The 26,174-nt window shown below is 49.6% G+C and overlaps 2 protein-coding genes and 1 non-coding gene across 3 annotated transcripts in view; 2 read left to right on the plus strand and 1 right to left on the minus strand.

The window, feature by feature from the left end:
* The window catches only part of LIMD1 (LIM domains containing 1), a 63,891-nt gene extending 53,336 nt beyond the window's left edge, over positions 1 to 10,555 (plus strand). Inside the window, exons 5-8 of the mRNA XM_032317414.1 lie at positions 3,992 to 4,122; positions 4,936 to 4,987; positions 5,534 to 5,602; positions 7,071 to 10,555. Of these exons, the coding sequence (XP_032173305.1) occupies positions 3,992 to 4,122; positions 4,936 to 4,987; positions 5,534 to 5,602; positions 7,071 to 7,208 (390 nt within the window). The 3' untranslated portion in view covers positions 7,209 to 10,555. The remainder of the gene's footprint in view (positions 1 to 3,991; positions 4,123 to 4,935; positions 4,988 to 5,533; positions 5,603 to 7,070) is intronic.
* Positions 10,556 to 17,007: 6,452 nt separating this feature from the next.
* TRNAR-ACG lies at positions 17,008 to 17,080 on the minus strand. Its single transcript has one exon. It is a non-coding gene; the product is annotated as a tRNA-Arg (tRNA).
* Positions 17,081 to 17,370: 290 nt separating this feature from the next.
* SACM1L (SAC1 like phosphatidylinositide phosphatase) overlaps positions 17,371 to 26,174 on the plus strand; it is a 60,493-nt gene continuing 51,689 nt past the window's right edge. The window contains exon 1 of the mRNA XM_032317429.1: positions 17,371 to 17,521. Coding sequence (XP_032173320.1) covers positions 17,490 to 17,521 — 32 coding nt within the window. The 5' untranslated portion in view covers positions 17,371 to 17,489. The remainder of the gene's footprint in view (positions 17,522 to 26,174) is intronic.

A 26,174-nucleotide genomic window follows, 5' to 3' on the forward strand; every position in this document is an offset into this window, starting at 1 on the left:
ATACATCCTGTTCCTCACTCCGCCACTAGCCCTTTGAGCTTGTCTTGGGCCTCAGTATCTTTATCTCTTCAGTGGGGACAGTGTTTCTTTCCTGGCCTCCTTATAGGGTAAGGTTGTAAGGTTAACAAATGCTGAATACTTAGTCTGTCTCAGGGATCAAACTGTTCACCATTGGAGATCAGGCCTCAAGAGTTTCTTCAATAAACTGGTCAAGGAAAATTATTATATAATATTCTTTTAGTTGGAAAGAAATAAAATCCCTCTCTAAGCTGACCCATTAATTCCATTCTCAAGAAGGGAATTGTTAATCATTGCTATTTTTTTTTCTTTCACCTTTTTAAATTGAGAAACAACTCCTAGAGTAAAGGATGTACATCTTAAGTGTATGAGTGAATGAAGTTTTGCATATGCACATATGTAACCCCACCCAGGTCAAAGTGTGGATATTTCCCATATGCCACACCCCAGAAACTTCCTTCTTGTCTTCCTCCCTGTCTGGAACCCCTCCTCCAAAGGTACTCTCTATTCTGAGCTCTATTGCCCTTGTTGGTTTTGCTGGTCCTGGAACTGTATATAAATGGAATGATATAGCATAGAGTCCTTTGAGTCTGTCTTTTCTCACTTAGAAAATGTTGTTGTTGTTGTTTAAATATTTTGTGTATTTATTTGGCAGAGAAAGAGAGAGAGCAAACAAGCAGGGGGAGCGACAGAGGGAGAGGGAAAAGCAGGGAGCCTAACGTGGGGCTCGATCCGAGGACCCTGAGATCATGAACTGAGCCGCAGGCAGACGTTTCACTGACTGAGCCACCCAGGCGCCCCTTTGTAGTTTTTTTGAGGGGGCGGGCAGGGGCAGCCAGAGAGGGAGAGAGAATCTTAAGCAGGCTCTGTGCCCAATGTGGAACCCCGTGTGGGGCTCAAACTCACAACCCTGAGATCATGACTTGAGCCAAAGTTGAGAGTCAGATGCTTAACCAACTGAGGCACCCAGGCACCCCTAGCAAGCGTTCTTGAAGTTCATCCATGTTGTGGCTTGCGTCCGAAGTTGGTTTATTTTCATTGCTGGGTAGACTTCTGCTGGACAGCGAGAGCAGTTTCTGTATCTGCTGTTCTGCTGCTGGGGATTTGGGCGGTTGCCAGTTTGAGGCTATCTAGGAATAAAGCTGCTATGAGTATCGTTGCTGGACATCAACACTCATTTCCGCTGGTTTCTTGCTAACGTGTGTGAAACAGCAGCGAACTGGAGCCTGCCCCGTTCATGAGGAGAACCTGCTGTTGTCCACTCCCGGATACACCCTGGTGGAGCTTAGCCCCGGGTGGGCAGAGTCCTCACTGGCAACCAAGGCCTCCCCACACCACCCCCAGGCAAGGCAGGCAGGAGCCACACCCCCTCACCCCTACCTTCCGCAGATGCCAGGCAGACTCCACAGGCATCCGATGCTTTGGCGAAACTGGTCCTCAATTTAAGAGTCCTTCTGACAAACCCACTGCATACAAGTCCACAGTGTCCAAATGTCCAAACACGATTATACGCTATTTTTATTTCCAGGTATCCTAAGCCTTCTTTGGGCCTCATAGTAGTTCAGTTACCTCCTGCTTCATGGTACATCACTGCCCAAGACACAGTCGTTTAAAACAGCTATGACTTCTTTATGGTGATTCGTGGAACTCTGTCGGTCCCGAGTCAGTGGGATGATTCTTCTGTTCCGCGTGACATTGTCTGGGGTCTCCTATGCAGCGGTTTTCGGCTGGTGTTCCAGTTGTGTGCCCACGATGGCTTCTCCCTCCCAGGCCTTTCTCCCTGTGACCAGGGATCCCATTCAGTCGTCTACCTTGAACTTCCTACAGCAAAAGAGGGAGGGAGGCTGCCAGACTCCTTAAGTCCTTGACTCGAGAATCTCCCCACATCATTTCGTCCCCATTCTGTCGATCACAGAGGATCACAAGGCCGCTCACAGTACCCAGCAGGGCGGTGAGGGGGTGACTGTCCTCCACTTCTTGAAGTGAGGACCAGCCTCTCATGGCAGAAAGGGAAGGAATGAAGCTTTGGAGACCATCTGTAGCCCACGAGGATAATGCCGAGTTCAGCCTGGGTCCTTGCGGGTCTCCTCTAGGACTGGAAAACTTTGAGCGAGCATCTGTCTGGTAGTGACACCCTTAAGAACCCTTAACTGCTGCCAAGAATTTTTTATACTGCAGGAAAAGATTTCCCGCAGGCACCATTCTTGGTTCTCCAAGAAAAGCAAGCAGTGGTCCAGTTCTTCATACAAATTAGCTGTGTCCCCCCACCTCCCCGGTTAGTACAGGGGAACATTCTGAGCGCGCCGGTTGAAACTGGGCATTTTCCCTACATGAAAAAGAATTAATCACAGCGAGCCGGCGTGTGGCAAAATGGCCTCGGTGTCCTGCCATGCCTTAGGCACACTGTGGGTGAAGTTCATTTCAGGGTCTCTTCTGCCAACATGGTGTTTGCTGGGGAGCAAAAATGCGTTCCGAGGTCCACATTGCCACATGGACTTTGGAAGCCCAGCAGATCGTTTGCCCCATTTTGGCAGCTGACTGCAGAGCAAGAGGGGCCTCACAGGTTAGTGACGCACCCGAGGGAGCGAGGAAGCTGGAGAGCTGAGTCCTCAGAGGAAGCTGGGAGAGCACATGAAGCCGCCAGCTGGCCTCTGTGGCTCCGTGGCTGCCGCGTGTGATGTGTGGCATTGGCCTTGGGGGGAAGCAGGCCTCGAGCGGAAGCAGGCCTCGGGCGCTGGCAGGCCCACACCTTTCCTGCCGGTGTCCCATGCACCGGCACAAACTCAGACTGGTGGTTCTGCAATTTTAGCATGCCCTGGAATCATTTTTTTGAAGACACCAACCACTGGCCTTGACCCTAGCGCTTCCGATTCTGGAGATCCGGGATGGGGCCTGAGAATGCACATTCTTAAACAAGCTCCCAGGTGATGCTGATCCTGCCGGTCTGGGGACCACACTTTGAGAGGCACTGATTTAATAGGAAACCAGTGTGACGTCACCTAGCAAGCAGGTTGGAGGTAGGCAGTTCCGTTCTGCAGGGAGGTAGTTGGTCACTCGCTGACGTCACCAAAGATGTTTCTCGAGTATCTTCTCTCCCCTACCCTGCATGTCTTGGGTTCTGTCCTGGTTCCAGGACAGCTTCTTACCTCTCCAGGCATCACAACCTGACACTAAGATGAAGAAGGTTTGTGGGACTTCTCCACTTTGTGTGTAAAAACAACAGCAACAGGGTACCTGAGTGACTCAGCTGGTCAAGTGTCTGACCCCTGATTTCTGCTTAGGTCGTGATATTGAGGTCCTGGGATCGAGCCCACATCGGTTTCCGTGCTTGGCAGGGGGGAGGCCGCCTGGGGATATTCTCTCTCTGCCCCTCCCGCTGTGCGTGAGCATGGGGTCGCTTTCTCTCAAATAAATAAATCTTAAAAACAAAACAAAACCGATAACAGTAACAAAGAAGCTTTGCTAATGCTTGGATTTGAAATAATCAGCGTTCGAATCACAGTGTCCGGATTATCAAGCTGAGCTGCTGCGGAGAGAAAGCTGCTTAGGAGGAGGCATCTGGGAGGCAGAACTTAAGAGGTTTTCTGAGCTCTGCCATTTCCATGTGGAATTAACTTTAATCCTTCCGTGGACCAGACGCTTCCTAAAGCTGGGACGGAGCCTGGCGCCGCCCTGCCTGCTTCACACCATTTTCCTGCGAGGGTCTGCCGGAGAGCCTTCCAGATTCTCTACGGGAGGCTGATGTCCAGGGGAAGGATCCCGTTTGGCTCCCTCCTGTCGACGCATTTACCTAGATTTGCCGTTCCCACCATGCCCTGTCTTGACCTCGGTCCAAGGGAAACGGGGACGAGTGTGCGCCACGTGGTGTGACCACGCAGGGGGTCCCTCGGCCTGGCCTATTCCCCTCCTTTACGCCGTCCAACCCGTCCCCGTAACCACCCCTGAGCCCCGGCCTCTTCCTTTCTGCCCCCAGATCCTGCAGGCCCTCGGGAAGTCCTACCACCCCGGCTGCTTCCGCTGCGTCATCTGTAACGAGTGTTTGGACGGGGTGCCCTTCACCGTGGACTCCGAGAACAAGATCTACTGTGTCCGAGATTACCACAAGTAAGGAGGGGCCGGGCGCGGGCGGCGTTGATCTTGCTGAGTGAAGGGGGGACACCTGCTGGGGTTCACCGCAGGCTCTGCTTGAACCCTGAGTCCACAGTCCCGGCGAAGGGTGTAGCGGGGCCCTCGGGAGGTCAGGGGACGCCCGTGCAGGCAGGAACTGGTAACAGAATCATGTTTCCTGAAAAATCAGACTCTGGATCCCTAGCATCAGATTCCCGGCTAGGCTTCAGGAGGCCTCTGCCAAGCCTGGTGGCTCTGGCTTGACCTAAGTTCCTAAGGCAGAGACAGGGCTGGCGGCCGCGAACCTCCATCTGCCTGGGCCTGTGCTGGGTGAACGAGGGGAGCGAACAGGTTAGTCTCCATCCCCAGCAGAGTGAGAGGGGACCAGCCAGGCTTGTTACCGCTGGGCGATAATCTCAAAGTGCTACTGAAACACCTCCCAGAGAATGAGCCAGACTGGTTTTTTTTAAATAAAGATTTTATTTATTTGAGAGAGAGAAAGAGAGAGAGAGAGAGAGAGAGAGAGAGAGCATGTGCATAAGCAGGGGGAGGGGCAGAGGGAGACGCCGACTCCCCGCTGAGCAGAGAGCCGGATGCAGGACTTGAACCCAGGACCCCAGGATCATGACCTGAGCCTCAGGCAGATGTTCGCCGACGAAGCCACCCCAGTGGCCTGGGGACAGGCAGGCCAGCTGTGAGGAAGGCTCAGTGTGGGCTCCAGCTGTGAGGAAGGCTCGGTGTGGGCTCCAGGGCTTGCCTCCCAGGAACAGCGCCATACTCCTTTCACCGCCTCTTCGCTTCTCCCGGCAGAGTGCTGGCCCCCAAGTGTGCGGCGTGCGGGCTTCCCATCCTTCCACCGGAGGTAAGATGCTTTTTCAGGCCTGTTCTTGGCGTCTTCCATGGCATGAATACCTCCCCGAGGTCTTCTACAAGATCTGTGTCCTGTCCTTGTGCCTTTGAAAAAAATCATCCTAAAATCTCACATTAAGATTGTCCTCACAAGAAGCCCCTCTCTTCTTGGCGGGCTTCCGCAGCCCAGAGCCCTTCATGCGCCCTATTCAGCCCTATAATCGGGTCACACTCCCTGACATGATAGTGGCTTCCAGATGAGAAGATGAGCAGAAAGTTTGCCTTTCATTCTTTTTTTTTTTTAAAAAATCACTCTCCACGGAAGAGGTTTTTTTTTCAGTGTTGACTCTGACATTCTAGAAGGTAGGACTGCTGTCCATCTTACTTCCCTTCTCCTCAGTTAAAGGTGTCCTCCTTCCAACCGCTGTGGGACTTCACGGTGGATTTAAGCTTTTCTGAGGTCACCCACTTGCTACCTCAGAAACCCCCTGCATCCGTGGCATGAGGAGCCCAATGGGTCCCCCAACTGGCCTCTTGTTCTTCCTTTCATTCCGTCCAGGGCTCAGATGAGACCATCCGCGTCGTGTCCATGGACAGAGACTACCATGTGGAGTGCTACCACTGCGAGGTAGGCCCCTCCCTTGCCCAGACACCCGAAAGTACAAGAGGATCGCATCCCTGGGGTGACTGGGGCCTGAGATGGTCAGCAAGGCGTGGTCAAGGGCTGCCCTCTAGGTCAAGGGGTGAAGCCTGCCTTGTAGGGGAGGTTGGAGGACACGCAGATGTCTGGGGCATAAAGGTGGTCACTGTTTCCTCCACACTGGTTAACTGCCTCCCTGAGGCTGGGGCGTGGGAGGCTCGTGGGGAGCACGAGTTTCCCATGCCACGTTGTCAGGCAGCTGTGTGATCTGGGGAACAAATCCCTCCCCTCCAGCCTGTAGGCTGTTCTATCTGCCAAGAGCCCTCTTTTGAGCCCGGAAATCATGAAGAAATCCATCCCTCCTTGGAAACAGACATGGGTGGGGTGAAGGTGGAGGGGGCCTGTGTGCCCCCTCTTTACCTGGTGTCGTGCCCAGGCTGAAGGAGTCCTGGGTGCCTTGTTGGCTGTCAGGCAGGCCTGGGGTCGCCCCTCCCCAGCCCTTGTGAAGGGTGCACACACTTTAAGTGCCCGTGGGGTTTCAGCCAGAATTAAGTGGATTCTCCCACGGAAAGAGAGTAGATTTATTTTTGTGACGCTGTGGGTGGGGTGAATGGGAGAGGGGTTGGGGCGAGGGTGGGAGGCTTGAGCTCACTGCCAGCTGTGAAGAGTTAGGGGGTACCTAGGCTCCGGAGAGAAAGGGGATGGGGCCATTTGCCCACAACAGCTCTTTCTCTGCATTTGGGGCAGCGCTGTCCCATAGAAACCCAGGAGCCGTGGGTTCAAGTCACAGGTGTCCTTTTGTTTTCTAGTAGTCACATTAATAAAAAAGTAAAAAGAAATAGGATTCATTCTTACAGTATTTTATCCAACCCATATATCCAGTGTTCTCTTTCTTTCTTTCTTTCTTTCTTTTTCTTTCTTCTTCCTTCCTTCCTTCTTTTCTTTCTCTCTCTTTTAAGATCTTTATCTCATTTTACTTATTTGAGAGAGAGACAGAGTGTGAGCAGGGGAGAGGGGCAGAGGGAGAGGGAGAAGCAGTCTCTCCGTTGAGCAGGGAGCCCGACATGGGGCTCCATCCCAGGACCCTGAGATCATGTCCTGAGCCGGAGGCAGCCGCTTAACTGACTGAGTCACCCAGGCGCCCCTCCAGTGTTATTTCAATACGTAACCAGTATGAGGGACTTCCCATGAGCGGTCTTACATTCATTCTTTTGCCGTAAGTCTCGGAAGGACAGAGTTTGTATCCACCAACATCCCACTTCCGTTCCAACCAGCCCCAGTTCAAGTGCACGTTGAGGGCGTGTCACGCTTTCACTCAGCCAACTGTTGGGTTCCGCCCCGGCCTGTGCTGCCCACACAGCCCGCTCTGCTGGTCCCAGGGCCGTCGGCCTTCGGGTCAGTCTTGCCACCCTTCTGTGCTGTTCTGCCACCACTGGACCTTTTTGCCTCCCCGCAGGACTGCGGTCTGGAGCTCAATGACGAAGACGGTCACCGCTGCTACCCGCTGGAGGACCACCTGTTCTGTCACTCCTGCCATGTCAAGAGGCTGGAGCAGAGCCCCACGTCTGCAGCTCTTCACCAGCCGCGCTTCTAGCTGGAGCCTCTCGCGGACCTGCCGTGGAGAAGCACAGCAGAGCACGACATCTGCCTGTGACTTCCAGCGGCCCCCCCCCGGGGTGGGGTGGGGGGGAGAGGGCTTAGGCAAGTAAGTTTCTGCATAGATGCTGCCGCCGGTGCCTTTCCTCGAACCAGGGAGTGGAGCCCTGCCTGTCTGGCGTGTGTATTTTCTAAGTGCCTTTCGCCACCGCCACGCCCTTGTCACATTACTCAGGAAGACACTCCAGCCGCGTGTGGCGTGTGACAGGATCGCATCCGTGCCACAGAGGCACTCACCCTCCAGCCCCTCTCGGAAGGAAAGGGTCGCCCTGAGCGTGTTTCACAATATCCTCTGAAGAGAGACCTCAGTGGCCAATACGTTCAGCCTTTTCCTGTCCGTAGGGAAAACACCCACACCCGGACACTACCCCACCACGGACACGTACACAACGTGATTTAAGGCTGTGCCCAGACACATGTGTGCATGTGCGCGCGCGTGTGCACGCACACACACACACACAGTGCATTATTTAAGACTTCCTTCCACCCCAGAGACTCAGTTCTCCTGTCGGCTGGCTGCACACTTCATTGCATTACGGCAAGAGGGAAGCTCTCGCGCATGCCCTGTATCTTGGGGAGGATTTGGTGGCTAAACCAGAGCCGAGGTTTGAAATGAACGAGCCAGGCAGGGTTTCCTCCTGGTACACTGACCGCGTTTGGTGCGGCCCTGCAGATCTTCAGTCCCTTAAAGGCAGCTAGGAGCCCGATGGAGATTTGCCCTGTTCTAGCCAAGTGTGCTTTGGGACAAGGACTTGGTGCGGGCACCAGGCCTCCTTTGCCCAGCTGCTGGCCCTGTTTCTTTCTGGAGCTCTTGAGAGTCTGTGACTCCGGAGTCGCTTCCACAAAGGCAGATCTCAGGATCCCCCCAACGTGGGGACATGGGGTTTGGGCCGTCCTGCCCCCCCTGCTGAGAGCTAGCCCCCCCCCACTTCCCCACGGGGAGAGTTAGTGTGTGGGTGAGCTCTCTGAGCAGCCCGGGAAGGGGGTGCCTCAGGATAGATGAGTGTGTTCACCTCACGCATCTCTCCCTCACCCAGTTCTTGGCACAGGCGTGACATGGGATGAGACCCATATAAGGTACCCTGCTCTTTTCTGGTGTTTCTCCTTGTTTGTCATCGTCTCTCCGCCCCACCCCACTCTCAATCTTCCCCACACACAAAATACCTCACAGATAAGAGCTTCACCAAACCGCAGCTAAGGAGGCACTCGGCCGTGGCACTGACCCCACGCGCCTCCGCTGGGGCTTGCTGAGTCTCTGCATCCACGTGGGCCAGACGCCGGCCGCTTTAGGGCACGGGCATCTCAACTAAAGGTTGGCTGGCAGTGGGTCAGCTCGACTGGGGGGGTTACTGCCCGGATGCAGTTCATCAGGCTGGTGCCCTGGGGAGTGGGAGGGCCACGCAAGAGTTCCAGGCCACCTGTGCACTCAGGAAGCACAATTGGCCCTGCGTGTCACACACACTCCCGAGCCCAGACGTCCCTATCCCCAGTATTTCAGTGAAAAGGTGGTGTAAAAAAATAAAAAAGGCTGGCTGGCATTTGCCCTCTCAGCCCTTGGGGAGGGCCTGCTGGAGCGCAGGGGCCGACTCAGCGCTGCAGCGGCCTGGGACCACCTGCCGGCGTCTGCCCGTCGCCACCTCACCTCACCCGCAGGGCAGCAGGGGCCGCGGAGGGCGGGCGGTGGAGCCCAAGGCACATGGGACTCACAGGCTTGTCAGAGCGCCGGGATCCCAGCTTGAGGCTGCATTTTCATTCGTTTGGTAGCAGCTGCTCTAAGACGCACAGAATCGGCCCCATGCGTTGTCTCCTGCTATTCTTAAATTCAGTCCGTTAGATGGCCCGATGTCACTACAGCCCAGGCCGTAGGCTTTCATTGATTCCGTGGCACAGGCCAAGCCTCCAGAAGCCCGTGGATGCATGGACCTGGGGGAATGAACCCTGGGGCTGAACCCTTCTCTTCCCAGAGTTGCCAGCTCGGCTCTGGCCAGGCTGGGGGGCCGTCATCACTTGGCTCTGCCAACCTAGGAACGTTTCTGGCCTTGCTGTCACACCTTGGCTTCACTTGCAAATCCAGCAAAAGTGCAGAAAATTGCCTGAGAGCAGCTGTCAGAAGCAGCGATTTGTTTGCAAATTGGGTAACTAAATAGTTTTTAAAAATATCTGTGATGAATTTTTTAAATGATACCTTTTAAGTGGCCTTGGTGGAAGTGATTCAGAGATCAGCACCCATGGTGTTTTCTACTGTTTGAGGAAAAAACAATAAGAGAATTTCCAGAAGCCCGAGAAATTAGAGTGGTGAACTATAGTAATCTCCTGCCTGTTCTGTTTCTCGGGCTGTGGGGCTAAAGCCACGAGGAGAAGTTCACCTGCGTGGTATCTTAGACATTCTGGAAGCTGTTAGCCTAACAGAATTGTAATGGGGTTGTATTTATAGGCTCCTAGGAAGGATACACAAGAACCCCATAGAACAGGATGAATTTGTTTATTTTAAAAGGTAAAGCGGATAGCCCTTCCTGAGTTCCCTAGATAGCTCTTGGACTTTAGATAAACAAGGAGAATTAAGGTCTGATGGCAGACCCCAAGGCCAGCCTCCAGCCTTCTCTTCCCACCTCAACTGGCCCACAGTTCCCACCCTCCCCACCCCCGGCTTGGCCTGCCCTTCTCTCTCTCTGATGTTCTCCCACTGCCGCTGCGGGAAGAGTGACACGTTCACCTCCCACCGTGGAAGGGCATTACATCCTGCCTGGGTCATCGCCCAGACACGGCAACAGGACTTCCCACTTCTCCGTGATCGGTGCTCAAGTGAGAGCCTCTTTCGGCCAAGTCCAAGGGTGAGACCACCAACCACGTGTGCAGGACTTGACCCCACACCAGCCTTGTTGTGAGATGCTCTTGTTCCAACTCTGTCTGCCAGGAAACCCGAGTTCTTTGCAGTCTCCTACATGCCAGGAGTCAGTTCTTGTTTCCGGTTATTTGAAGTCAGTCTTAAAAGGAATAGAATACAATAAGTAAAATATATTAGCTCTCGTTCTGAGTCGGAACTGGATAGATGTGGGAAATTTCCGTATAGTGTGTGAAAAGTTCACCATGCAGGGAAATTTGGTTTCCTCTGTATCTCTTCTTTTCCTATACAAATTATTCAAAATCATACTGTTCCTGCAAAATTCTTGCAAATATTGTTACTACAAAATTACTCAGAATTGTACTGTTACTATAAAATTATTCAAAATATCATGCCAATAAACTGCATCAATTTGTAGACGATTAAAGTGCTTTCCAACACGATGATGCTTATTGGGTTTTCTTGTGTGTGTGTGTGTGTGTGTGTGTGTGTGTGTAAGTAAGCAGACAGCATTTTTTGCTAAATGGATTTGGTCTTCTTTTAGAGCTCTGGATTCTTAAGGGAACACGTGGGTGTCAAAACTATGAAAGGTCCCAGATTTTACCCTCCCTTCCAGCTAATAAGTTAGCATGCCATGGTTTTGTGGATGGTGGACTCCTAGGTCAGAGACAAAGGACAGGTGAATGCAGCACCAGCAGGAGCATTTCATCAGCATTTTATCAGCATTTGTGGGTTTTTGGCTTTTTAAAAAGATTTTATTTCTTAATGAGAGAGAGCATGAGGAGAGAGGTCAGCAGGAGAAGCAGACTCCCTGCTCAGCAGAGAGCCTGATATGGGACTCGATCCCGGGACTCCAGGATCATGACCTGAGTCGAAGGCAGTCCCTTAACCAACTGAGCCACATAGGCGCCCCCCTCCTTTTTTTTTTTTTTTTTTAAAGATTTTATAGCATTTGTGGTTTTAATCAGCATTTACACTGACTCCCTAACCTGTCTTCCGTCCAAGGCTCCAGGAAGAGGGCCAGGTGGTACCGGCCAATGCAGCCACAAGAGGTCACCCCAACTTAGGGAACCTCCATCTTTTTTTTTTTTTTTTTTAAAGATTTTATTTATTTGAGAGAGAGAAATAGTGAAAGAGAGATGAGAGGGAAGAAGGTCAGAGGGAGAAGCAGACTCTCTACAGAGCTGGGAGCCTGGTGCTAGACTACATCCTGGGAGTCCGGGATCACGACCTGAGCCAGAGGCAGTGGCTTAACCAACTGAGCCACCCAGGTACCCGGGAACCTCTGTCTTACAATGACGGGTAAGCCTGCCTGAGTGTTGCTCCAGAGAGAGGCTCTTTGTCTGCAGCCCGAGACCGTTCACCACGCCAGCATGCTAGACCGTCTGGAAGTAAGGCGGTCCAGCTCATGGGATGTGCAGGAACGTGAGTGACCCTTGGAGAATCATCTTCCAAGAATCGGCAGTTCCTGCCCCTGGGTTCTTAACATTGAGACAGGAGGTTGTACGGCAGGGGTAGTTATTCTTTCTCCTTTCGTGTATGTAGTTTTTTTCTAATGAGTTTCTGATCAGAGTCCCAGAGATGAGGGCTTGCAGAGCGAGGGGCTGAGTGTGTGCTTGGAGCCCCTGGGGTGGCAGAGGGGTCCAGGCACTCCCTCACCTTCCATCGCTCAGTCCATGGGCTGCTGCGGGCTTCAGGTTAGTTCTCGAGGCTGCCAGGGATGTAGGAAAGTTGCGCACAAGGATACTGACAGGGTGGAGGTGGGTGTCTTACTGGAAAATAAAACCTCTTTATATGGTAAAAGAGCACATGTACTGATTTCATAAATCAGTTTTCCTGTGACCCTGATTCCGTACGGGATGAAACTACATAGTCCGGGAGAAAGGTGGCCTGGGCCAGGGTGTGCTGGTGGCCCGGTTTTGGGGTGGGCGGTGGGGACGAGGCTCTGCTTTGTGGTGCTTGCTGGTTTCTGTTATGTAAATATTCCCTCATGGCCAATTTCAGGCGATCCACATGACATCCCTGAACCTGGTCCTGGGTCGAGATGGCACAGTCAGGAACAGCCACCAACCAGCCAGCTCAGGCCTTGGGGCCATTGGGTCTGAAACAGTGAGGAAATCTGATTTGGTCTTAAGTTGTGTGATTAAAGCGGTAACAACAGGTGTAGCTGACATTCATTGTGGGGTCAGCATGTACTAGGTGCTATTCTAAGGACCATATTCTTTATAATCCTTTAGCTTATGGACAAGGCAACTGAGCCACAGAAGGATAAAGTTACTCTCTGAGCATCAAGGACCCGGTAAACCTATCCCAGGCTGTCTTGTTAGAGCCATTCAGCCTGAAACACTCATAGACGAGTTGGTGGGGAGGAGCCTGTCGCCCGTCGCTGTTCTCTGCTGGTGTCTGCATTGGTTTCTTCTTATTTTATTTTATTTTATTTTATTTATTTATGCGAGAGAGAGAACACAAGCCGGGGGCAGGGAAAGGGAGAAGCAGACTCCCCACGGAGCAGAGATCATGATGCAGGGCTCCATCGCAGGACCCTGGGATCATGACCTGAGCCGAAGGCAGATGCTTAACCGACTGAGCCACCCAGGCGCCCCTTGGTTTCTCATTGCTTCTGGGACAAATAACCAAATTTAGTGGCTTAAAATTGCACACGCCCCATGATTCTGGAGAAATGGGTTTTCTAAAGCTTGAATCAAGGTGTCAGTAGAACCAAAGTTCTTTCTGCAGGCTCTAGGGGCGAATCTGTCCCTTGCTGTTTTTCAGCTTCTAGAGGCCACCCACACTCCTTGGCTTACGGCGTTGTCACTGAAGTCTGTTGTCACACCTTCTCTCTCTCTCTCCCCCTCCTGCTTCTTTCTCGTGAGGACCCATGCAATGACACTGGGCACGCCCACGTGGTCTAGGATAATCTCTGGCTCATCTCAGGGCCCCTTTAATCACATCTGCGAAATCTCTTTTAATTTGTGGGATGGGTTCTGGGGATTAGGCTGTAGACTTCTTGGTGGGGGAGTACTACTCAGGCTTTCTACAGAGTCCAACAAACTTTTAAGGTGGAATGAAAGAATGTCCTGGGATTATTAAGTGCATTTTCTTCAAGCATTGCTAGAAGTGGGGTTCACATTTTCCCTGGATTGACAACAGAAATGCTTCATCTATAAAAGTGACTTGAACCTTGAATTCTGGGTGTAAAAACAAATCATAATAGGCCATACTCTGCAGTGGGGTGTCGGGGAAGGGGAGAGGAGGGAAATAAGCCAGTGGTCTGGTCCAGGAGAAGGTTCCAGGTATGTGACAGCTGCAGATGTAAACACTTTTAGGAGAAGCCCTGGTTACCTAAGGCACTCCCATCACTGGGGTTATACACACGTCCCTCCAACTGACCCAAGCCCACAAGGGCAGGTGGCTGTGGGCCCTGAGTTGCCCATGGGACCTGGTCCACAGCAGGCGATAGAGGGCAAGTGAGGAAATGCACCCAATTTGGAGACATGGCAGTAAGGCGGAGCCCCCCAACAGACATAACAGATCAAAAGTATGCAAGAGGGTGACTCAGTGGGTTAAGCCTCCGCCTTCCGGCTCAGATCACGATCTTAGGATTCTGGGATCAAGACCCGAGTCAGACTCTCTGCTCAGCAGGGAGCCTGCTTCCCTCTCTTTCTCTGCCTGCTGCTCCCACAGCTTGTGATGTCTCTCTCTTTGCCAAATAAATAAATAAAATCTAAAAAAAAAGTATGTAAGAGCTACATTTGGGAGCCACACTCCCCTATAGAAGCATGGACATAAAATCGGGCAACAGAGATCATTTATATGGTGCCAAAAACCTCATCTGCAGCTAGGATTACTTCTATGGGAAGCCCCTTGGCAGATTTTATAAAATTATATTTGTATTTACACAGGTAACATAATTTCATGATAGGAAAAACTTGGCTAAAGGTGTCCACTCATATTAGTTACCCTTGCCTGATTTCTTATCCTGAACATTGTTCTTCTTAGATCGGATTTGGGCTTGCTAGGCACTGAAAAGCCCCAGAAGAATGTCTGTTTCTGCCTGGATTAGTTTCCATTTTCCATTCTCACTGAGTGCTCCTGAAGGCCTTGGCTTGTATTACACACCTGGCAAAGAAAGTTCAACCTTTGTGTCTCTTTGTTCTGCGGTGAATAGAACTTCTATATGGTGACATGATTAGAGTCTGTGAGGCGCTCTCTGCAGGGTGGTGGCTGCTCAGCTGAAAGCAGTCTTAAAGCCTTAAGAGATAGGCTGCAATTTATATTCCCATCTTATTAAAGAAGAGGAACTGTCCAAGAGCCCACAGCTGGTGAGCTGAAGCATCATCAGGACTTAGAGAGATGAGATCTGATTGAAAGCTGAGGCACGTACGTGATTGTCATTCACGCCCAGATATGGAATGACCCTGAGTCTACTCACTTTGGTCACTCACTGGTGCACAGTAAGCTCAAGGCCAGGATAGCTTTGGGATCAAGAGCCCAGACTCAAGTTCTAACTCAGGCTCCACCACCTAATTGCTCAATAACCTTAAATAAATTTAGCTCTGGCACATGTGAAAATGGGGATAACTGAACTTGCGTAATAGGATTGTTGTAGGATTGATTGAATTAGTCCAAGCAAAGAGTTTAGAGCTAGTAATTAATTGCTCAATGAGAGTGATAGGCTTTAAGACTTAATTCATCTTTCCATTGGGAGGACAAAAAATAATTACAAATGGATTAAATGGGAAAAATAATACAAACACACAATTTTTTTTTAAAAGATTTTATTTATTTATTTGACATATATAAAGAGAGATCACAAGTAGGCAGAGAGGCAGGCAGAGAGAGAGAGAGGAGGAAGCAGGCTTCCTGCTGAGCAGAGAGCCCGATGCGGGGCTCAATGCCAGGACCCTGGGATCATGACCTGAGCCAAAGGCAGAGGCTTAACCCACTGAGCCACCCAGGCGCCCCCACAATTTTTTCTTTTTTAAAGACCATCTATGCCATAGAAGATACCATAAAGTGAAACACTGGCAAATTGGAATATATAGTAGTGAAAATTGTTAGGTTCAAAAATATTATAAGGAAAAGGTAAATGATAAACTGGAAGACTGCACTGTGTTTTGATAGCCAAAGAATTAGTGTTCTTTATATATTAAAAAACTTAACAGGGGCGCCTGGGTGGTTCAGTGGGTTAAATCTCTGCCTTTGGCTCTGGTCATGGGCTTGGGGGTCCTAGGATCCAGTCCCACATTGGCCTCTCTGCTCAGCGGGGAGCCTGCTTCTCCCTCTCTCTCTGCCTGCCTCTCTATCTACTTGTGATCTCTCTCTCTGTCAAAAACAAACAACAAAACAAAACAAAACAAAAAAACCCTAACAGATCTAAGAACAACAATAATACACATACATCAAGAGAATAGATATGTTAAGTAATGTATGTAAAAAGAAGTTCCATTTTCTATTATGAAAATTGCAAAGAAATCATAACACAATCTATAACACTCAGTTTTGGTTAGCAAGCAAGAAAACAGATGCTGTTAATGGAAATGTGTCCGTTTTATTTTTTTGGAGGGCAATTTGAAAATATGTTCCAAGTCTCAGAAATGTCCACCTGATCCTTCCAGATCTAGAAATTTATAAGCCACATCAGAAATAATCCAACACAGCATTATCTTTAAAAAGTGTTAAGCTGACAACACCCCAAATTCCCAACAAGAGGATATTGCTTAAAATCATCTAGTTCTTGGATGGGGTAGCTTCAAAGTCTATTTAATGACCTGAAATCTCAGACACAAATCAAAGGGGACAAAATGGGACCACAAAGGCATTTCTAATACAACCCCAAATCTGGAAAAATTCGTGGGCAGGTATAGCCATATTTAAAAGCCTGGAAGCAAAAATATCTAAAAGGAAAAAAAAATTATTTTTAATAAGTATTTCTTTATTTTACAGGGAGAGGGCAGGAGAGCACAAGCAGGGGAGAAGGAGAAGCAGAAGGAGAAGCAGACTCCCCGGATGGATGTAAGTTTCCATCCCAGAATTCTGGGATCATGACCCCAGCCTGAGGCAGTTGCTCAACCAACTGAGCCACCCAGGCGACCCGGAAAAAAAAAATTATTCATAGCTGTTATCTCGGGATGGGAACTCACATTATTATTATTATTATTTTTTACATTATTTTTATTCCAAATAGTTTTCTGTATTTCACAAATTTTCCATGAAAAGGAGGAAAAACAATGTCACATTGGAAAGATGTCTTGGCCAGTCCGCGGGTTCGAGTCCGCTTTCGCCCCGCAGAGGTTTCCTACCTTCGAGGTCTTCGAGCCGGACGTAATCTAACACGCCAGATAACCTGGGGGTGATCTCACCGTAAAAAACACGCGTGTTTGAGGGCACCCGGGGAAATCTGGGGGTCAGGTGGCCTTTGCACGGGAAGCCCTCCGAGGCCAGGGTGGCGGGGCCTGCACGCAGTGCGGCGTTTGGTCTCCGCAGCGGGGGCGCCCACGCCGACCGGGGAAACGGGCTGCGCCGCTTTTCCCGTCACTACGGGGCTCTCTGGCCCAGGGAAGAAAGCCAGCACCGCGGCCCGCAGAGCGCTTCGGTGTCCCCTGGTGGCCAGCCTCCGGCTACAGCGCGTCCCCGACTCCAAACGGCCGCCTTTTCGGGCTTGTCTTCCTATATGTACCCCATTTACAGGGACTCCTGCATCATCATCAAGAGGGAGCTCATCATCCTTTACAAACCACCTCACACAACTCCCGGTGCCAGACGCAACCGAAAAGATGACATTTCGGGCAAAGTGGCGGTAAAACACAGCTATCTAACCCTCACACTCTAGCTGGAGCCCCTTCCACGGGAACCCTGTACCGTTAAGCCAGAGTGGGGGAAAAAAAGCACAACCCGAGCCAGCCAGGAGTCGAACCTAGAATCTTCTGATCCGTAGTCAGACGCGTTATCCATTGCGCCACTGGCCCTGTGCTAAGACGCGTCTCGCAGTGATGTAGATCAGCCCTGACAGAGCTTCGGCAGGTTTCCCACAGCAGCGCCGCCTTTCGGCTCCCCGGCACCGCCGCTCGCGCCCACAGTTCCCACGGCTCCGCCTATCTCAAGCAAACGCTCTCCGCCAATCCGCAGCGTGTACGTCACGGCGCTTTTCGGCGCGCTCCAATCCGCACTCCGGACAGCTGCTTTAGCGCTTTCTAGCGCGCCTACTAAGTTTGTCCACGGTCGCCTCCCGTCCGCTGGGGGCCGGGCGGGGCGGGGAGAGGGGTGGGGCGACCCGGGCGCTGCGGCCGTGGAGCTGGGCGAACCGTACGGTGGTGGCGGAGGTGGCGGCGCGGGGCGGGGCGGGCGGAAAGAGGAAGAAGGAGCTAGTGGTGCACGATGGCGGCGACGACCTACGAGCGGCTGAAGCTGTGAGTCCCGCGAGCCGGAGTCCGATGAGGGAAGGGGGCCTGCGGGGCGGCGGGGCGGGGCGGCAGGTGCGGGACCCCGGCCTCCGGCAGGGCTCCCGAGTCCCGGGGCTGCGGGCCGGGTGTGGGAGCCCCTGGCGGTCCCCGCCCTCCTCTCCCGGCGCGGCCCGTCCGGGAGCTTGTAGGTCGCGGCCGCCCGAAGGCCCCGCGGGAGTCGCTACAGGCCGGGGAGCCCTGGAATGACAGCGTCGCCGGCCTTTCTTCGCCCTGCTCGGCCTCAGCGCCCCCGGCGGGAGAGCGAAGCTGCAGACCCAGCCTCCTGCGAGCCGGGGTCGGCGTTGCGATGCGGCAAGCTCCGGGCGCGTTCCTCCCCACCCACTTCGTTTGTTAGAAAGGTGGCGGCTGAATTTATCTTTATTGCTTAGCAGAGGAAAGAGAAGTTTGTTATTGTGGGTCCCCCCCCGCCGCCCTCTTGTATAATGGACCCATGACAGCACGTTAGAGTCCACACACAAATCGACGTACCTTATCTGGGCACCAAAGCCTGTCTGACCAGCTTTGACGGTGCAGATAAAAAGAAGCGTCAATACTCTTGAGCTCCTGAAGGATTTGCTTGGTTTTAAATATTATACAACTTAAGCACAAAGCGGGTTAAGTTCCTGTTGATGGCCAGAGGCCATTCTCGAGAATTTTGGCACTGCAGATGGACTTCCCGGTAAAGCTAAGTTCTTGAGACTTTGAGAAATAGGCTCTGGTTGTTAGAGTTGGAAATTGAATAGTTGTAGGTTCTTTCCATTTGTCCTGAATAAAAACATGCATTCATTTGAGCATTACTATCAGCCCCTTGGTTTTCTTGCCTCTGAATAACTTTGTACTATTTTGGGTTTAATACTTTACCTCTAGACTGAAAAGCCAAGTTGCCCTGGTCAGAGAATATACTTGGCCTCAGAAGCAAATGTAGTTTTGGGGAAGCTTACCTATCCCTAAGTGAGCTAAAATACCTTGGGACTTAGGCAGAGGAATCGTATTTCCTTCGTAGGGATATGAGGACATCAGAATGTGGTTTGGGCACTTCCTGTGCTCTCTGGAACCTCAAACTCACTTAACTTTCTGGAAGGTTCAATTTAAAGTTTGGGTGCAAAATGGGGAGTGAGGTCATTTACTTGACATGCGATGTTTTGCAGAAAACATTATTTTTTTTTTCAGCCCCCTCCTTTGCCTCTTTTGTGTACTGTAATTCTCTTTTAAAGCCTCAGTTGCACACTTCCGTTCACATTTTCCTTTTCCCGATTTCCTTCTTCTCTCCCAGTTTCCCTCTGCAAGGTGATCACCTTGGTGGTGAATGGATCCAGCAAAATGCCTTTGACTAGGGTACTGGCTGGGCTGGTGTCACGTGTGCTCTGCTGGCTAATTAGGTTATCGTTGACTATCTGATAGTCACTGAAGGGCTTGGTGTGATCCTACACCGAGTCTCAAATGTATTTAAGCAATATGGAGCCTTGGCTCAATGCTGCTCCGTATTGGGTTTTGGAATGCTGTTGAATTTTCCTTGAATGTGGCAAACGTGGAGAACTTGAGAATTCTCATGATTGCTTATACGCTGCTCGGGAGTCACTAAATTCATCAGTCTAAACCTTAAAAAAAAAAAAAAAAGTTCTGTATCCACAAAAGAGAAGGGCCCTTAAGTGGGGTGGTTGATGCTTTTGTATTGAATTTTGTAGAAGTGGAGACTGTGAATCTGAGTTGAGAAAGTAAATCTGGGGTTATGTGAAAGCCGGTCTCTAGTTTGTCAGTCCTTAACTTGATTCCCCCGGGAGAAGTTATGCATGCCAGTCTATATGTGAAGAGCCGGCTTTTCTGTAATTTTGTTTTTCTTACCAAGAAGTTTGTGAGTTGGAATCTCTCTTTATGGGCCTTACTGCTCTGAGGCATGCTGTCCAAGGTTCTTATATGTGGCCTCTGACCTAAGGGGTGTTCTTTATTTTTTAGATGCATTTGGACATGGCAGTAGTTTCTGACCCATGTAAAAATTAGTAGGACATAATAACCATTTTTATTTATTTATTTATTTTTAATGGTTTTAATTTACTTGACAGAGATAGAGCACACACAAGTAGGCAGAGTGTTAGGGATAAGCAGGCTCCCCGCTGAGGCTGCTCGATTCCAGGACCCTGGGATCATTACCTGAGCTGAAGGCAGACATTTAACTGACTGAGCCACCCAGTAGCCTTAATAATAGCCATTTATTTTAAAAAGATTGTATTTATTTATTTTACAGAGGGAGGCAACAAGAGAGGGAGCACAAGCATGGGGAGTAGGAGAGGGAGAAGCAGGCCTCCCACTGAGCAGGGAGCCCCACGTGGGGCTTGATCCCAGCACCCTGGACTCATGACCTGAGCTGAACACAGATGCCTACGGACTGAGCCACCAGGCACCCCAGTAATAGCCATTTTAAAAACATGCCTAGAGATGTTTTAAGAGAGAGCCATCCATCCAAGAGGCAGTTTGACCATTTATTACAAAACTGCTGCTGCTACTGAGTGTGTCACAATATTGAAATGTCCGGGATGTTAAATGATAATTTGTTCTGCATTATGTCACCCTTTTGCAGTCCATCTCTGTCCCGCTGTGAAGTTCACCTTGCTCATTACGGCCCTGATGTTATCAGCTGCTCTCCTGCTTACGGTCTCCAGTTCCATCTTGCCAATAGGATTGAGCGCACATTTCTTTGTCATCTGGATTCCAACCTCTTCCTAAGCTAACCCTTAACCATATTTCCTCTAACTGCTCAGTGCATTCTTTCCCCTTTCCACCGACTTGGCCACGATCTTTTAGCCTTAAGCTTGTGCTTATTTTATTTTGATCCTTCTGCCAAAATGCCGCCTTCTCTCCTGACTTTACATGCTAATCACCATCGTGGACCTGTGGTAGAGCTGAGAGATGCAGGCATTTTTGGTCCGAGGAGACTTTGATTCAGATCCTGACTTTGTTATTTGCTTTGTGTCACAGCCATGTTACTTATCTCTGAGTCTGTTTTTCATCTGTGAAATGAGAACGGTCCTACTTCACAGGATTATTACAACGATTGAAGGAGAGTGTGGAGGAGAACCCAGTGCAATCGACAGAGACTCACTTTCTCTGAGAAGCCTTTTCCCCACATCTCTCCCTTCACTGAGCTCCCAGAAGAGTTTACCGTCACAGGGACTGGACACCACACGTCCATCTGGCTTGCACATTTCTGTCTCTTAGGATTGATGTGCAGTGTAGAAGACTGGAAGTAGAATGATCAATTCATAGCTCTGTTTGCCTTTTTAAAAAACGTTAATTAGTTTGTTAATTAACTTGCGAACCAGAGAGAAAGAGAGTGCACGTCCATGCATGGGCTTGCAGGGGAGGGTGGAGGAGCAGAGAACAGAGGGAAAGAGAAACTAGCGGAGTGTGTGCTGAATGTGGGGCCCGATGTGGGGCTCAGCCTCCCGACCCTGAGATCAGCCTCCTGACCCTGAGCCGAAACCAGGAGTCAGACACTTCCTTGACTTCACAACCTGGGCACCCCCCTTTTTAAGTGGGCTCCGTGTGGAGCCCCATGTAGCACTTGAACTCACTACTTTGAGATCAAGACCTGAGCTGAGATCGAGAGTTGGACGCTCAACCGACTGAGTCACCCAGGCGCTCCTCCATAGCTCTGTTGAAACTACTCACTTTGCCCCCGAGAAATGATGAAAAATCGTTACAGTGTAGTGCTTATGCTTTGTTTCTCCCCAACATTGATTTCTTCTCTGCTCCTCAGTACCTCACATAAGGCCTTGTGCAGAGAGATCCTCGGTGAATCACCTAAGTAAATGTACTTTCCAGTGTAGAGATACCACCAGCATCTCAAAATGACACACTCTGGGGTACTTTGGAATGTATTCTTTTGAAGTAGCAGCTGCTTAAGTTGTTCTTTGTAGATGATTGTCTTCCAGTGCCTCTGTGAAGTCATGCCTTGACGTATATCCTCCATCATTGTTGAAGACAGAAATAATTGTCCTTGGCCCCACAGGCAGGTCACACAGCCCAGCCATGGCGGAACTGGCCTTGGAACACAGCAGGGCCAGAGTCCGGAGAGCTTTCCATTACACTGCGTTATTCAGACTGCTTTTTTTCTTATCAGATTGCTTTCACCTGGGTCCTTGGATGTGCCTGGTATAGAAGCGGGTCACTTATATTTGAAAATAGTCAACACGTCCATATGGATTTTTAATCCAGAAAACAGAATATTGTTATGATCAGAATTTAAAATTCTTCTGAAACATCCAGGCAGTTTGGAGTGCCTGGGTGGCTCAGTGGGTTAAGCCTCTGCCTTCTGCTCAGGTCATGATCTCAGGGTCCTGTGATTGAGCCCCACATCGGGCTCTCTGCTCGGCGGGGATCCTGCTTCCCCCTCTTTCTGCCTACTTGTGATCTCTCTCTGTCAAATAAATAAATAAAATCTTAAAAAAAAAATCCAGACAGTTCTAAATAATCTATTTTCTGACTCCTTTTTTCTTTTTAGGTTACTTGTATAAAGCATAGAGAATGTCAGACAGTGATAAATTTGAAATTATGACACAGTTACACCAGAAATCCATTACTGGAAACATTTAAAGGACCCTTGCCTTTAAAAAGTCAGCTGAAATACGTGTTAAGACAGGAAGTCCTTTAGAAAGTGAATTAGGCTGCAGCTTGCCTCTGAAGCATGGTTCCCTGTTAGGAAGTCACCTTTCTTTGTAAGAGATGGCCAGAGCTGTGAGGTCAGCGGGACGGCCATGATGCATCCCTGACCAGATGGAAACTGAGTCACACAGTCCAGTACAAGCAACAGAAAGCATATTCACTCATCTCTTTGCAAGGAAGGATGGAGCAAAGGGAAGGTTATAAATATGGGCGCCGATAACGCACAGTCGGTGTCCAAGGTACTCGTTGGCTTGGGGGCTGGGGCTGGAGCCTGGTTTCGTGCTGGGCTCGTCAGTTACTAGCGGTGCTTGTGCGTCTCCCAGAGCCTCACAGGAGGCCTAGTGAGTGAAAAATCTCTTGGGGGAGGGGGCGGCTGGGAATCTTCGTGTTTAAATTGAGCTGTCCCAGTGGTTCTTACACACTCTAGAGCCAAGTGAGAACCAAAGCATACTGGGGCAGAAGAGTAGAAGAGCGTTCTCTGGAAGGCTTGGGGGCCCTGGAGGATCAGAGCTTCGGATTAGGTGGTCCTTAGACTTGGAACTATTCTGGAAGAGTCTAGGTATTGGAGATAATGGGTTTTAGGAGGTACAGAGAATAGGAAGTAGGTGGGACCTCAGGGTTTTGAGGAAGAAGATGGAATTAAAGTGCATTAGCTTGGGCAGCTGGGTGGCTCAGTGGGTTGAGCCTCTGCCTTCGGCTCGGGTTGACCCCGAGATCTCAGGGTCCTGGAATCGAGTCCCGCATCGGGCTCTCTGCTTGGCGGGGAGCCTGCTTCCTCCCCTCTCTCTCTGCCTACTTGTGATCTCTCTCTGTCAAATAAATAAATAAATAAAATCTTAAAGTGCATTAGCTTCCTGGAAATAGCAGCTGTTTGAGATTGGGTTGCGTTCCTGGGTTGTCCGGGATGAACTCGGGCTATACAAAGGTACCCTGGCAGTGGCTCTGCAAGGCTGGAACCCCAGGAACCCGGACGGTAGATGGATGAGGGGTGGTGGGAGCGCCTTCTGGGTGGAGGTGTAGTGGGCTCAGAGGACCCTTCTTTACTGTCGGAGTTTTTACTTTTTGCTAGTCAGGGCTAGTAAAATGTTCTTCCTGTAGGGTTTGAACCAGAGATAGGATAGGTTTGATTATCAAGACTTTGATTCAGTTCTTACGTAAGACTTTCCGAGGATACATGTTTTTGCCAGAGTTCTGTGGCTCTAGCAAAAACTCCACTCCTCCTCCCCCTAGTCCTGGGTAGCCACCATTCTACTTTCTGTCTCTGTGAATTTGACTCCTCTAAGTACATCATAGAAGTGGAATCACTTCTATGTCCCTTTGTGACTGGCTTATTTCCACTTGGCATAATGTACTCAGTTCATCCATGTAATAGTAGGGGTCGGAATTTTCTTTTTTATATGTTTTTGTATGAATTCTCATTTTACGTATGTACTGCATTTTGTCTCCCGTGTTCATCTGTCAATGGGTGCTTAGGTTGCTTCCATCTTTCTGGCTGTTGTGATTGATACCACTGTGAGCATGGGTGTGTAAATACCTCTTTGAGACCTCGCTTTCAGTCCTCTTGACCATATACCCAGGGGTGGAATTGCTGGATCATGAGCTAATCCTATTTTTAGTTTCATTGAGGACCCCCCATGCTGTTTTCTTGCAGTGCTACACTTCCCTACAGTTTATATTCCCGCCAACAGCACCCCATTTTCCAGTTTCTCTACATTCTCAGCAACACTCGTTATTCTCTGTTTGTTTTTCATAACAGCCCTTGTGATGGGTGTGAGGTCAGCAAATAGTAATTTTTTTTTTAAATAGTAATATTTTTGAAGTGGGTTAATTTTGCTCCCAGGATGGGACGCGATTTTTGAAGAGGTGAGTTTTGTTGCCCAGAGATGTAAATGTTACACGGGGGAGAAAGGGATGTTTTCAGCCACTAGAAAATCATACTGCCAAGTCTGAAAAAATATATTTTGTGTTTATAATGTGATTATAATTAAATATGTTGCTTTTCTTAAAATTTGACAAGGATAATTTTTAAAAGGCACTCTTAGGAGCTAGTGAATCCCAGGTAGCCATAATATTAAATGCATTTCTATTAAGTATAATGGAATTAACCTGCATTGAGTTAAACTCCTAGTCCTCGGAATTTTCTTTTTTATCTCCTACTTGGTCAGCAATCTATAAAAGCGAAATAGTCAACCAGATGAAAGCAGTCAGAGTAGGAAATAGTTGTTATTTAACTATTCTGCTGTTTCAGTGTATCTTCCAGAATATGTGTCCTCTGAACAGAGAGCAGAACGCAGGTTTGAGAGAAATGAGGCAGTAGTCTTGTTTGGTTAGGGTTCATGGTTTCATGCCTGTTGGATTCGGACAGCCTCGCTGGTTTATATAGGACCAGAGCTCTTTTTACTGTACGGTATTTCTCTCAACTTCCGAGCTTGATATCAGCAGCATAGTTAATGACCAAATAATCTTGGGTGGACTCTCTGTGTCTTAGCTTCTAAAATCTATTTTATAAAAAAAGTAATGTGAGCGGGTTTAATAGAATCAGAGACTTGACAGCAATTGAGGGCCATTCTTTTGTCTGTAGAGGACGGATTTCCTCCCAGATTCTTGGTTATCATGGAGGCTTCTATCTTGGTTTCCATGTATTTACTATGTTGAGAATTCAGTATAGCCTGTTGACTGGTTAAGTTTGAAAAGTTCCAGGCGGAAATTGGCACCAGTGACACTTTGTAGGCTTTCTAATCGGAGAAGCACTGCTTTGCCTCTTTGCCCTCTCCTTAGGTACACCATACCCTCCAATCCGTTAACATGTGACTGGCCGAGATCTTTCCTTAGCTAGGAGGAAGGAAAACAGCTTTTAAATCCTTTATCCTTTGTCACTGAGCCAAAGAAAACATTCGTTAAGGTCCATAGAAAAAAACCCAACTTAAGGTAGGTATTTGCTGACTGATTATGTAGTATTCTCTAAGAATAGTACTTGAACTTCTGCTGTTTTCTTGGGTGAGAACACCAAGGAGAATGGACAAGCAGAGTCCTTGTCTACCTGGTAGCCTATTCGGTGAGGCTTCCCAAACAAAAATAACAATAAGACCATATGCACTAGCAAAAGTTACACCACTGGATGGCTTACTCCAGTGTTTCTGATGGTAAGTGCTAGAGAGCTGAAGCTAATTTCTCTAGCTTGTTTTTTTTTTTTTTTTAAAGATTTTATTTATTCTACAAAGAGAAAGACAGTGAGAGAGGGAACACAAGCAGGCGGAGGGAGAGGGAGAAGCAGACTCCCCACTGAGCAAGGAGCCTGATTGGGGGCTTGATCCCAGGTCTCTGGGATCATGACCTAAGCGGAAGGCAGACCCTTAACGACTGAGCCATCCAAGCTCCTCTGATTTCACTAGCTTTTGAAATGAAACCTGGGAAGCATAAAACTTACAGAATACAATTTACTGGGTGAAGTGCATATACTTGCGGTCAGTAGTAAGGGCCGTTAAAGAGTGGTGGGAAGAAGAGGACAGCGAGAGGGTGTGTAGCCGCCTCGGAGTTGAGAGGACACGTGCTGCGATCTTTGGTGGGAGTCTGAGTCACCCCTTACCATGACCGCTCAGAGATGTTGATCAGGTGGCGGTCACTGTTCATATCTTCACTGCTCCAGTTCTTGAGCTGTTTTCAACAGCATTAGCAGAGCACCAGCAGCCAGGATTCCAGCAGCATCTCTCTGAGCGGCCGGATCCAACAACTGTCCGAGAGCCTTTGTTGGGCCCGACCTCTCTATCTTGATCCACAGTTGCTCTTATTTTTGTTTCTGTTATTTTAACACATTATTTATGTACTTATAAAAGATTTTATTTATTAGAGCTGGTGAGAGAGCAGGGGGGTGGGGGGAAGGGAGAGGGAGAAGCAGACTCCCCACTGAGTGGGAGGGGCACCAGGCTGATCCCAGGACCCCAGGATCATGACCTGAGCCGAA

Source organism: Mustela erminea, chromosome 1 (genome assembly GCF_009829155.1).
Source record: "Mustela erminea isolate mMusErm1 chromosome 1, mMusErm1.Pri, whole genome shotgun sequence".
Classification (NCBI taxonomy): domain Eukaryota; kingdom Metazoa; phylum Chordata; class Mammalia; order Carnivora; family Mustelidae; genus Mustela; species Mustela erminea.